Source organism: Podarcis tiliguerta, assembly GCF_965153285.1.
Source record: "Podarcis tiliguerta genome assembly, chromosome: 1".
Classification (NCBI taxonomy): Eukaryota; Metazoa; Chordata; class Lepidosauria; order Squamata; family Lacertidae; genus Podarcis; species Podarcis tiliguerta.
Genome location: NC_139534.1, coordinates 65,102,148 through 65,114,797, shown reverse-complemented (window position 1 = coordinate 65,114,797; position 12,650 = coordinate 65,102,148). Strand labels below are relative to the sequence as shown.

Here is a 12,650-nt window from a genome sequence, read left to right as displayed (position 1 = left end):
GAAACATTTATTCATGGGTGGACTTCTTTGGCAAAATAAGAAATGTGACATTTGTTGAAATATATTCTATTTGCTGGTTCTTCTATTCAATATAAAATAAGAAATGAAGCAAAAAAAGGGGAGGGGAGAAGAAAACCAGCACACAAAATCATTGAACTTGTATTTTAAAATAGAAAAAGAAACCCTCAAATGTAAATGTTTTGAGATACATTCTCTTTCAAGGACACTTTAAACAGGTAAATATGTTTATTCACACTCAAGTTATTTTGAATTATTGGTTTGTATGCTAGGAAAAACCAGGGGCGGGGGGGGGGGAGGACTAAAATGTTCAATAACTAGTTCAATACAGTTGTCCTCCTGCCTTTATGATTTCCCTTTTTGTGCTTGATAGAATGTAACTACAAGAAATATTTTCACTTTTCAGGACACGATCCAAGTTGCCTTTTCTTCTTTAAAAGTGATATTCTTACCTGTGCACTTGGCTATTCCATCTATTCCTTCAGCTTTTTCATCACGAAGTATGGGATGGAAGAATGTATAAACAAGATCACACTAGATGTGGAAAGACAAAATGTTATTATGAGATGACTGTACCCAACATAAAGGAATTAAAACAATGATGTTTATATTACTTTGTAGAACTACCTCCGAAACATCTGCAGATGCATTCATTAAACTTTGTATGTAGCTGTTCAGTTCCACCTTCCTTTTGGCTGCTACATCCTTTATGTGTGTTCTTCCTAAAACCATCTTACTAGGAAAGCTGCAATATAGATACAATGAACACAACATTAATAACAAGAGTAAGTAGCAACAATCAGTATTTAACTTTTGCTGAAGTAAACAATCAAATACTTCAAGACTGTAAGACAAGATACTAGTATAATCTATGAGTTGGTCCAAAAGCTTGGGCAATCTTACAATAGAACAGAAGGAACACTGCAAATTATACTGTTGTCAGCTGTCCAGTATTTGTTACTATATCAAGAGTACTCCAAGTATAAGGTAACATGGCAACACACATGCTCCAAGGAAATATTTTCCACCCTTCTGTCTCCTCTCCCTTTTCTAAAATCACTGAAAGCAAACACTCAAGCATCATCAACTGTTATAGTCCCTTTCAGAAATGAAATGACAAATACAGAAAATAAATTCTCATGTGTCTGCATTACTCAAGAGAACTGAGCAACAATTAATAGCTATTACTAGGCAAAGTTCTGTGTGTGACATCTATGTCATATTCAGAGCAGACCTGCTGAAATAAATGGTGAATGACCAGCACTGCATGTTACCCTTATTATGTTACTATAACATCCTTTGAGTCATTCTGACACACCATATCCTTAAGAATGGCAGAAAACTGTATACCAGTCTGTGACCCAGGCAGAATTTTAGACTAATTTAAAATGATATTCTTTTCTCAATTAAAAAATGAGTCGTGAAATACCGTTTGTTTCAGGGAGAAGCTACTACTACTTTTACAAAAAGTAAAAAGCTCAACAGCACTTAAGGAGATACTGAAATAAATGAAGGCTTTAGGGCTATGGAACTACAGTGACTGTTCTGTATCCTTCTTTGATACTTTCCTTCAGAGCCAGTTACAACAAAGTGTTGTATACTGTGTATACTTGTATACACAGCCTAGCTCCTGGAATTTAAGAGTACTGCATACATGGGGAAATGTATTTCATAAAAGGTTAACTTTCACACTTCACTTGTATATAATCCCAGGAAGTGAGCCTCAGTTCACAGGAAAGGCTATGGCTGATGGGCATAGCATAGATATTACACGTTGAACTATTGCTATGTCCACTTTTTAATGTTACTGAGAAAATGTAATTGTTGCAAAACATGAAAGCTCAGTGGACTTCAAATTACTTTGTTTATATTTAATTGAGTTTTTAGGAACCTACCCTGGTAACTTCCAAAGAGGAAATAGGATGCCAAGCTTGTTGTGGAATTCCTGGAATTCATCAAATGTCCGAAAAATGAACGTGGGTTCATTTTGCCCCTCTCTTAAAACCCTGACAACATAGATCTGCCAAATCAGAAAGGAACACACTTTAATAACTTTTAAAAACACACAGACATAAATTCTTTATTTTATCTATTTCCCATCATCCAACAAAAGAAAGCAAAGACAGAGTGTCATTGTGTCAAGCATGTAAACACACAAAAATAACAATAATAATTTCAGTACCAGGTGTTGCAAGTGTGTATACAGGTTTCTTCCTCAGAATTATAGGTCCACAAAGCTCTTACATAAGAGGGCAGGAAAGCGGAGTTTCATTAATGAGAAAAGCAGCAGTGACAGGCTGCAAGCTATTTTCAAGGTTTCATTGGTTTTATGTTTGCTGTGACAGGGTGTGTGCGCACACTATGTATATGAACAGGAAGCCAAAAAAGCAGAGCAGGCCCACCCAACATTTACAGAATTCATTTTCTACTGTATGACACTATCCTGGAAATATGCTTCCCTTGTAATGTTAGATTGTGGAATTAAAGCTTGGCACTTAGATTTGTGGACAATGCAATTCAGACTGATCATAACCTGGGATCCTGAGCTGTTGAAATAGTATTGCTAAGCTGTTATATAAACACTGAATGATGGCAGACAGGAACTGGCCATGGCTTCCTGATCTGCAGAAGCATGCAAGGCAAAAGAACACACACACATTCAGGATTTCAGAGTCTATCCCGTTATGGAATGAAGGGAGATTCTCCATGGCCAACTGCCTCTCTGGCTGGAACCCTTCTTATTTAAGTAACAAACTACTTCTTTCACCCCACAGTTAAATGTCTTGATGAACCTGATGTCAAGTTCCAAGATAATACATAGGCAATAATTGTGGAGAAGCAACAGCTTCAGGACTTTGCACGTTGCACCAATAATAAAATGAAAAATGGCAAAACCTGGAAATCTTAAGACACAGTATGGATCCACATACTTACATAATATTTATCTGGGTTGTATCGCTTATGGTATGTAAAGACAGACACTTCTTTGATACGACCATCTTGTTTAAGCGAGTATGTTTTGGGAGAAAAAGAGAGGATGGGCTCATCATTGGAAGGCAGGCCTGAAAAACGCAGCTGGGCAAGGTTGTGAATGAAAAAATTGAATTTTGTGGCAACACTTCCCAAACTTGATTCAATCAACCTAAAAAACAAAAAAGTGGGGAGGAATCAGATCATGTTCATTTCCTTTGAGATGTACACTACATTTGCTTAATTGGAGTAAAAAGGAAAACTATTTTCATAGATCACAGTATTGATCATTGATCACACCTACTTTATTAAAACTGATGAACATGCATAAATAAGTTTTTTTGTAAAAAGAAAAGAAAAAGTGGTACCTTGTAAAGAAAATTGTAGCTTCAGCATCTGTAGTTTGGGGTTGAAGAGCATCCTGGACATATTTCAAGTCTTGAACTCCAGTAAGTTCTGGTAATCCAGAAGAGAGCATCTATAGAGTGAACAGATATGTTTTAAAAATGGAGAAGATCAAATATTCACTGGTACAGCCAAACCAAACCAAACCAAACCAAACCAAACCAAACCAAGCCAGTACTATATTTAAAAATAGCATTTCCAGATTTTATTACTGCAGTCATTATGACATAAATTTAATCTGCAGTTTCCTGCATTTAACACTACATAGTTGTCTTTAAGCACAAGAACCATTCACTTGAAAACATCCAAGGGTTACAAGCCCACTTGCACAACTGACGTCCCCTCCCAGAAACAGAACTTCCCCATCCTCTCTTCTCTGCTTCAGCATCCTGCACCCCCTTTTCCAAAATATGCTCTGAAGATTGAGGGACAGTCTGGAACAGAGGTTGCAGGAAGAGAGGAAGCCTCTTGCCTTATTTGGTGAAACCTCCTACAATACAAAAACTATTACCAGTGATAGGAGGTTAAGAAAAAGGTTGGCTCGTTTCCTTATCAAGTTATAAGCCTGGCAGCAGAGATCTACGAACAACTGGAAACGGATGGTAGGTTTTTCACCACCGTTGATAACGTAGGCCATATCTGATGTCAGCACAAAAGGAGCCCGATCCCTTTAGAAAGAAGAGATAAATTAAATACAGATTTTAAAGTACTGAAATTTCATTTTCTAAACTTCTAACGTGAGGGAATTTCACAGGAACTCTGCAAATTGTGCAAAATGGAGAAGGAAGCAACTGCTGTAAGCAAATGGTTCAGAGTGTATCAGTGGCCCACAGCCCCCTTCCCTTCTTTGTATATTTTCATAGGTCGAAATAAGATCAATGTAGCTCTATTTATCAGATGCAGAGTCTGTATGGCAATCATACACTGTCATATTTAACATTATTTTGGAAGAAAAGTTACAGCTAACAGAACATACTGCCACAGAAAGCTATCAATCTTTTCAAGACCATTCATTACTATAGCTGTAAAGTTAGCTGTATAGTGAAGCCTCAAATTTTACTTTGAAATCATACCTCTTAAAGCTCCCAAACATCTGTGCATGGCCCAAAAACTTTCCAAAATCAATATGGAATGTATGTCCTGTACTTCGAAGCATGATGTTGTCATTGTGACGGTCACAGATACCTAGGACGTAGGTGGCCACACAACACCCAGCACAAGAATATATGAAGTTTTCAGAAGCCTAGTATAAGGAAAAATAAATGTTAAGTTAGATTCAATCTAATTTACTACTAATTTACTACTTGGAGAATACTATTGTGGTTTATCATACATAAGTCAAGTGTGGTAGCAGAACTGCCAATCACTCAAATAGAACATAATTAGGGACTTTTAAGGATTGTATTAAGTTTTGCTTAATTTTTGAGAAGTTAATAGGGTAATATGATCAACTGGAAAAGAGTAAGCACCATCTTGTGCCAGGTGTTGCAAGTAGGTTTTAGCGGTGTTAAGAAGAGTTAGGGGAGAGAAAACCTGAAGAGTTAAAAACGTATTAAGGCACACAGTAAAATGGCTTCTACAAGTTAACAGGAAACATGCGCAATTAGGAAGTGTAACGAAAAAATTGCACTAAAATTAGAATAAAAAGTATCAAAGTAATATAGTAATAAAGTTACTGTAGATCTTCCTTTTCTTTCTAATATGTAATATTTGCTTTAAAAAAACTGTTATGTACTTCAACAGGAGTTTCTAAACATCACAACAGAATCTGGCTGGTTAGTTGGTTGGCATCCATCTGTCTCGAGAGACAATGGAATGTGCCTCTGGGGGTGAAGTCAAACTGCTGCATTAGCAGTACTGAAGTGACCACCCCAAGGCACAATAGAATAGTTTCCTTTTAAAATAAACAAATGCTAGAATAAATATTTAGCATCTTATTTTTAAAAATTAAGCTAAGCCTACTAACCATTTCCCCCCTCCAAGAAAATAAAGCTTGCCTTAAGTAACATCCTTGTCCACCTAGTTCAGACAGAAGCTATTTTCTAGGATCTAAACATCGACATCATTATCTCTGCTTCTGATGTCAGAGGGTGAAGCTGGACTTTATATATGCAATATATGTGCCCTCCCACTGAGCTATGCTCTTTTCTCAATAGCAACGATTACTCTACATCTCATAATGTTTGTGTGTGTGTGTGTGTGTACCTTCATCCAAACATCACAGGGCAGTTTACATATCATAATCAGTTCATGTTCTGAAGCCATATTTACTTATAGCCTCCCGCTCACTGAATGGTCTTCAGAATGGGTTACATAAAATATACTTTAAAACAATGTAAAGTTTATGAAAAACATAAAGCCATCTGACTATCCACTGCAAGAAGCAGGCTGCTGAACTAGATAAACTGACACAGTAGGGCTCTTTTAAGGAAAGAGGGAAGCAGGACTCAGACAGTAATCCTTGGTGTGCAAAGGAAAAGTCAGGGGGGAGGGAGGAGGAGAGGTGGCCTGGCTCCATGTGCGTTTCCCCGGCATCAGTTTCATATTAAAGTTACCTTTTCATATTCTTCTTCTGTAGGGTTGTATTTTCTTAGCCATTCTGCAAGGGGCTTATCTTTAAAGGACCCTGTCACTCCATACTCTACTTGAATTTTCCTAAGTGTATCTGAAGCTGGAACAAGCTCCACCAAACCTTAAATCCAATAAGCAAAAAAATATTTACTGTCAGGCATACAGGATTTTTACTCTATTTCTATAATGGATTAAATTAAGTCTTAGCTTCAAACACTTTAAAGAAATACTTCTGTGAATCCAAAGTGCTTGCTGACAAATAATGTTGCATGACATGAAATATTTGTACCCGTGCTCATTCAAATTGATCTTTAAATCAAATCAATACTTTTTAGATAACCAAAAAGACGTTAACAGTTTTAGACTTAGAAGTTGCTGGCAGCAGAATCCTTATAATTTTTAGCTCTCCTCTTCAATCATAAATTTGAGATTTCTTCATATGGGATAGAATTTCCTTTACATCCATGTTAACACTTTATCCAACTGATTTCAGACACAGCTGAAACTGCAGGAGGGTGCTTTATATCAGATAGCTCTGTCTATGTCATCCCCCAAAGATGCTACTACTACGCTTGCAAGGTGCTCCTCTAGCTTGCTCTGCAAATGCAGACATACTTTTGAGGCAGAGGCTTTAGAGCAATCATGCTAAAGCTGTGTTCCCACTGGGAACAGACACGAAAAGCAGACCAAACTCTAGATGGCATGGAAGGCATTATGCTCTGGGAACTACGAACGCTTTGCACCTCTATCTTTGCCAGTTGAAAGGCACTTGAAGATAACCATCCGCAGGTCCAGTCCTTCCTGTAACCAGATCTTGTCCATAATTTTTATCATTTGCAGCGCCAACATGTCTTGACGCAGATCCTCTCCAACCTAGAACAAAAGTAAGGATGCAAAGAGAGAGAGTGACTTTCAACAGGACATGTGTCATAAGCTGGGGTGTGTATAGTCAACTACGTTTCTGGACATGACCAGAAATGGATGTTTGGCTAGAAAATTCAGTACTTCTTATTTGAAGATGAATGGGAAAGGCCTGGAAAAACCTCAAAAACTCAGAGAACAGCATTCTGTGCTCAGGGCTTCGTTGCCATCTATAGCTCCTTCAGAGGCATACCTAGGGTCCCTTGGCAAGTAGCTGTATTGGTACCCCCCACCCAATTACTTTACTGCAAAGCCATACATGCCATAGGTATGTATCATAAAGTTAACTAGTTTTAAAAGATTTATCAAATTTATGTTACCACAAAAATATGTCTGTCAAACACATGCTGAAAAAATGTACCTTAAACATGACATTAATTTCTTCTCCCAAGGGATCTGCATTCACCAGAGCAAGTTTAAGAGGTACTGCATTAGAACTGAAGTAGGAACATGCCTGCAAAATACAATTTACTTTAATTACTGCAACAGTAGACTAACTAGCAATACAGAGGCAACCAAAGAGCTCCAGCAATCCTTACAAGAAAATATTATAATTAATTTCGCTAAACTAGCAAACAAGGGAACCACAAAGGATACAGAAGCTCAACTTAAAAGCAGTATCTTTTTGTTATTTCTCATGGTCATATTGATGAAGTGAGGATGACAGATTTACAGAGATTTGCATTGTATCATCTAACCCTAGTGCCTCATTATAAAAATAACAAAGTATGTTCCAACAGTATTATAAAGGTTTTTTAATAAAAAATCTGCTTGCATTTACTATACATATTTATCTATATTGTTCATTCTCCCTCCTTTTATTGTTACTTATTTTGTATCTTATTAGCAATGTATCCTTTTTTTAAAAAAATAAGATTTATCCCGCGCTCAGGAATGCATGGGGGGCGGGGACATGCAAAGGAATATGGCTTCAACAACTTCCTGTTTCTTCCTACAGCTGTGCACCTACACAAATTTATTTGAGTTTAGTACAATGGTACCTCAGTACAGTCGTACCTTGGAAGTTGAACGCCTTGCGAGACAAACATTTTGGTTCCCCAACACCGCAAACCTGGAAGTTATTGTTCTTGTTTGCGAACGTTCTTTGGAACCTGAACATCCATCGTGGCTTCCGGTTGGCTGCAGGAGCTTCCTGCCTTGGAAGCTGCGCCTTGGTTCCCAAATGTTTTGGAAGTCAAACAGACTTCCAGAACAGATTCGGTTCGACTTCCAAGGTATGACTGTATTTGTCTTCAAATTTCACAAAGCACTGAAGTCAAGATGAGATTATGCAAAAACTGTATGCGTATTTCTAATTATGGTGGTCTTATTTTCTTTAGCACTTTCAAAATCTGTGTCGAAGATTCCCATACTGAGAATTTTAGGTTCTGTCTTCTGGTTATTACTGGAACTTCCGTATACAGAGGCAACATGATTCCAAGTGTCATATCCTAGGGAGATAAAGGGAGGAGTGCTTGACTTCATGCCATACTGTGAACTTCCCAGAGGGACTTGTCTGGCTAATATTAGAAACTGGACTGATTGCCCTTTCGTCTCATCCAACAATGGTTTTAATCATTTACAGTTTCAAGTCATTTGCCCTATGCCCGCCAAACAGTTTTGCTCTTTCCTGCTGGTTATTCTTGCATGTATACTAGATGTGAGCACATACATATTATACTGGATTAGAAATCTAGAGACACACCATACCTTGACATTCAGTTCTTTAGCTACAAGGCTGGGACTGAGAGGCAAACGGCATTTGTTTTTTAAGAAAATGGACTGAACACGTTCCATTCCGCTTTGTAAGACAATCTGTTAATGAACAATACAAGGTTAAAATTTACCTGGATTGAGAAGTGATTTTAATTAGCAATACACAGACAAATATATATTCCTAATGTAACAAACCTGTCTGGAAGATCCACTTGCTTGTTTTACTTTTTCTGCTACGGTTCCCAGAATCTGTACCAATTTTGTCTGCTTTTCCAACTCTTCTCTCAATCCTTTACCGCAGACTGAAAGGAAGGCACCAAGGATATGCTCATACCTTACACCATGTTTGATATCATGCAAGGCATCCTTCAGTAACCTGAAATATTACGTAATATTAGATTAGTTTTCTTCACAAACTGCACACACACCCCCTCTATACGCTACTAAATTTCCTGCTGCAGTAACTAGATTATAAAGTGCCACAGAACACAGTATTAGTTGACACATACAACACAAGCAATGCAAGAAAAGGTGTGAAGGGAGAGAGGCTGCAATCCTAAATACAAGGAAGTAAGCCTCAGTGTAGGCAGTGGGAATTACACCAGAGTAAACATGCCATGGATTAGGCAAGGAAATGTGAATTAAGAGTTAAGATGCTCTCTCTAGTTCTGCAGAAAAGGGTTTTCAGCTTCCACAGAAGACTCCTATCAAGGAACTTCAGAGAAAGTGTTTAGATAAACTACTTTTCATCTCAGGGTTAGGGCCATGCTACTTCCACTACATTTGTAGTGGAACATTACATTTGACGTCAAATTGGTGTTATCATTTTGTTACCCTTTGTACGTGGGTTTTCATTATGAAGCATCATCTTGCTTAGGATACAGAATGATGAACTAACTGCACTAGTATGAAAAAGGCTGATGTAAATGTGGTACAATATAAGTTAGCCTGCTGGAAAAGAAAGAAGCAGCCCAGGACATCATATAGTAAGTACACTCCTGGTTTTTCAGAACACGTAATTAAAAATATTTCCAGTGGTGGCAGCAGATATTTTTCTACGCTATAAGGAACTGTGACCTATAATAATAATAATAATAATAATAATAATATACTTTATATTATCAGACTAACTAAAGTCTGGGAATATAAAATCTTAGAACAAAAATCTGATAACAAAAAGAATGTAGATCTTCTTACCAATATAAATAGTGTGCTATTCGAATATTTCCTAATGCTCGGGCCAAAAGGAATCTGACTAGAGCGTTGTCCAGATAGGTCTCAAATTTTAGTGCCTAAATATATAAGAGAGATCAAGTTTTAACCAACATAGTTATTAAAGCAGCTGTCTGTTTGAGGGGCTACAGTGAACTAGTATAAAATATAGTTGTAATACTCAGTGAACACAACTGTAGGTGGCTTACTACAACCAGACACATGTAGTTTTACAGATATTTTAAGGGGGAAACTATTCCCATAACCATATTCCTGGGTATGTTAAGCTATTCAGCACAGATTAAATTACTATTCATTCAGAAAATATGTACTTATTTAGAATATCTGCCCTTTTGTTGGACACCTCTCATAACAATGAAAAATAGAACCACTTACAAAACATGAAGTTTAAATATAAAACAAAATTTATACTGGCTTATAAGCAAATGGGCAATCAACAACTAGCATGCGCAATAAAATCTGTGATCAGCAACAATTAACTGCTTTTAATTATATGATGATGGGCCTAAGCAAATTAAAAAGTTTTCATCTGGCACCAGGAAAGCTTCCCTGGACATTTCACATGTGGGGTGTCACAGATGGAAAAGGCTTCTCTTCAGTCACTGCCTGCCTAATTTCAGAAGCTGTGGGGAGGAGGCACTGAAAATAGTCTCAAATGATCTTAGCATTTGGGCAGGCTCACTATCATCATTTTAGATAGGAACCAAAGAACTGAGTTCCATTGCAGCCTTGGAAATATTTCTCCAGTATTGTATGCACACAGCCTTGCCTGGCATTAATCCTTCAGTATTCCCTTCTCTCTGGCCCTTGCCAAGAAGGAAGGAGGGTGTCTATATTAAAGGGGTAGCAAAAGCAACCAGGAATGCATGGAAATGGGTAGGGGAAAAGGAGGGAGGTCCAGTTTGTCTTTTAAAAGCAACTGCCAATCACACCAGGTAAATTACAAACCATAGTTTGAATTTATTGGACTAAATAACACTGTATCTAAATGCTACACTTTCAAAACGTCAAAATGATCCACATTTTTTGTGTGCAATTAGTAAATGCCAAGTTCCCTGCCCCCTCGCTTTCAAGATATTTAAATGTGTCATCCATCTCACCTGCACAAACTGGGGAAGAAAGTCAGCAAGTTCATCATCACTAATTGCCTCAATCCACTGCACAGCTCTTGTTCTTACTTCCTGATCTGCAAAGCTACAAAGCATAACATCTGTAACAAACAGCGTTTCGTTTAACTTTGACAAGAGCATACTTCCCTGGTGGTTTTTGGAATAAATAATTATTTCTATTAATGAAGAATCTAAACCAGTTCTCGGTATATATAAAATGTGCTATAATCTGCAGGGGAACAAAGAAAATTGTCTTGAGAATTTGCAGCCTCGCCTCCTTATGGGGACTGTTGAAATGTTTCTCAGAATGCACTGTCATTCTGCGACTCTCTAAATCAGTACATACAGTAGAACACAACAGGAAAGACACTTGATTGTACCAATAAGGGATATTCCTAATTGTGAATCCGCCTGCAAAACTATGTAACATTCTTCCAATGTCAACATTAACACTGTAATGTTCTGGTGAGGTGACTACCACGTTCCATCCCACTTATGTACTGGCACAGCACCACCGTAATCAGGCTACAAGCCTACTAAAAAAATATAGCAATTTATAACCCCAAGCCTTGCAAGATGCACATGTAATCATCTGCAATCTCCAAGGACACAATTGTGTGGCTGCAAACAGTAAGTTAATGAATTATGAATGTGACTTGCACTTCTCACTTGAAGAAGAGAATAGCACAACATAGCTCAGAACTTGTTACTTACTTGGAGTCCAGCAATTCTAATGCAGTCAGAGGAGGTAAGGGAGGCCACTGCTGAAGCAGCAAATATATTTCAGACAGATTTGTCATATCCCAGTTTGGTGCACTGGCCAATATCTTTGGAAGGCTGCTTGGCTCTGTATGGCAATAATGTCTCTTCTCCCACAAAAATGCTTTATCCTTTCTAGACAATCTACAGAAAGAACGAAAGAAAGAAAGAAAGACAAAATGTTTTTATTAGTTCTTGACAATATATTTATGGCTATCACAGCGGTCATTAATGCATGCCCCTTGGGAAGAAAGCAGCTGCAAAGTTTAGGACATGCAGAACACAATATTATACTCTACTGTTGCAAAAGGCCCAAGCAGGAAAAGGCTGCTATAGTCAGAATGGTAAAGCATGGCTTTCGAGTTGATTTCATGCTAGGAGACTTTAGTGCTGACGCACCATTGCTTTCCACACTCTGCCACAAATGAAATTAAAATGGTTGTTCCATATACTGCTAAAAAGTACTGTATTCCCCATAAAAAGTCAGCAAGTAAACCTTATTATATCCCTATGTTTAGTCAGAGATAAGATCCACTGCAGCAGAGGTTCCATTTTTTCCAGTCCCTGGCAACACTTTTGACTCCAAAGGCCGTATCATTATTAGGATCTGCCTCACGGGTCAAATTTGACAATCGCGTGATGTCACAAATGAAGTCAGGGGATGTGCTGCTTTGAAGTCCCAAACTCAAAGGAGAAAAGTATTGAAATGAATGGGGGGGGGGACACCCAGACCAGGAACACACACATAACCCAGCAGGATTGCCATCCTTTGCACCCTACTCTGTGAAGCATTTCAAAGGCTCCCAACAGAACTTTGGAAACTGCTTAAGTGGGCTTTGCCCAAGCCCTGGCCTTGATATCATGGGTAAGGTGGGTTTCAGTCCTGGCCTGAGATTTTAAGGTTTTTATGTAGTCCAGCAAGACCAAAATTGTCAATTTTTTGAAATT

At 37.9% G+C, this 12,650-nt stretch overlaps 1 protein-coding gene across 2 annotated transcripts in view; it reads right to left on the bottom strand.

Annotated features, from left to right (window-relative positions):
* PIK3C2A (phosphatidylinositol-4-phosphate 3-kinase catalytic subunit type 2 alpha) overlaps positions 1 to 12,650 on the bottom strand; it is a 47,295-nt gene that overhangs the window by 7,095 nt on the left and 27,550 nt on the right. For both annotated transcript variants that reach the window (XM_083456416.1, XM_083456415.1), the window contains exons 16-30: positions 11,658 to 11,846; positions 10,935 to 11,028; positions 9,799 to 9,893; positions 8,797 to 8,977; positions 8,596 to 8,700; positions 7,247 to 7,339; positions 6,708 to 6,837; positions 5,949 to 6,085; positions 4,467 to 4,636; positions 3,905 to 4,061; positions 3,357 to 3,466; positions 2,953 to 3,160; positions 1,914 to 2,038; positions 646 to 763; positions 471 to 552 (exon numbers count right to left, since the gene is read on the bottom strand). In XM_083456416.1, the coding sequence (XP_083312542.1) occupies positions 471 to 552; positions 646 to 763; positions 1,914 to 2,038; positions 2,953 to 3,160; positions 3,357 to 3,466; positions 3,905 to 4,061; positions 4,467 to 4,636; positions 5,949 to 6,085; positions 6,708 to 6,837; positions 7,247 to 7,339; positions 8,596 to 8,700; positions 8,797 to 8,977; positions 9,799 to 9,893; positions 10,935 to 11,028; positions 11,658 to 11,846 (1,994 nt within the window). The remainder of the gene's footprint in view (positions 1 to 470; positions 553 to 645; positions 764 to 1,913; positions 2,039 to 2,952; positions 3,161 to 3,356; positions 3,467 to 3,904; positions 4,062 to 4,466; positions 4,637 to 5,948; positions 6,086 to 6,707; positions 6,838 to 7,246; positions 7,340 to 8,595; positions 8,701 to 8,796; positions 8,978 to 9,798; positions 9,894 to 10,934; positions 11,029 to 11,657; positions 11,847 to 12,650) is intronic.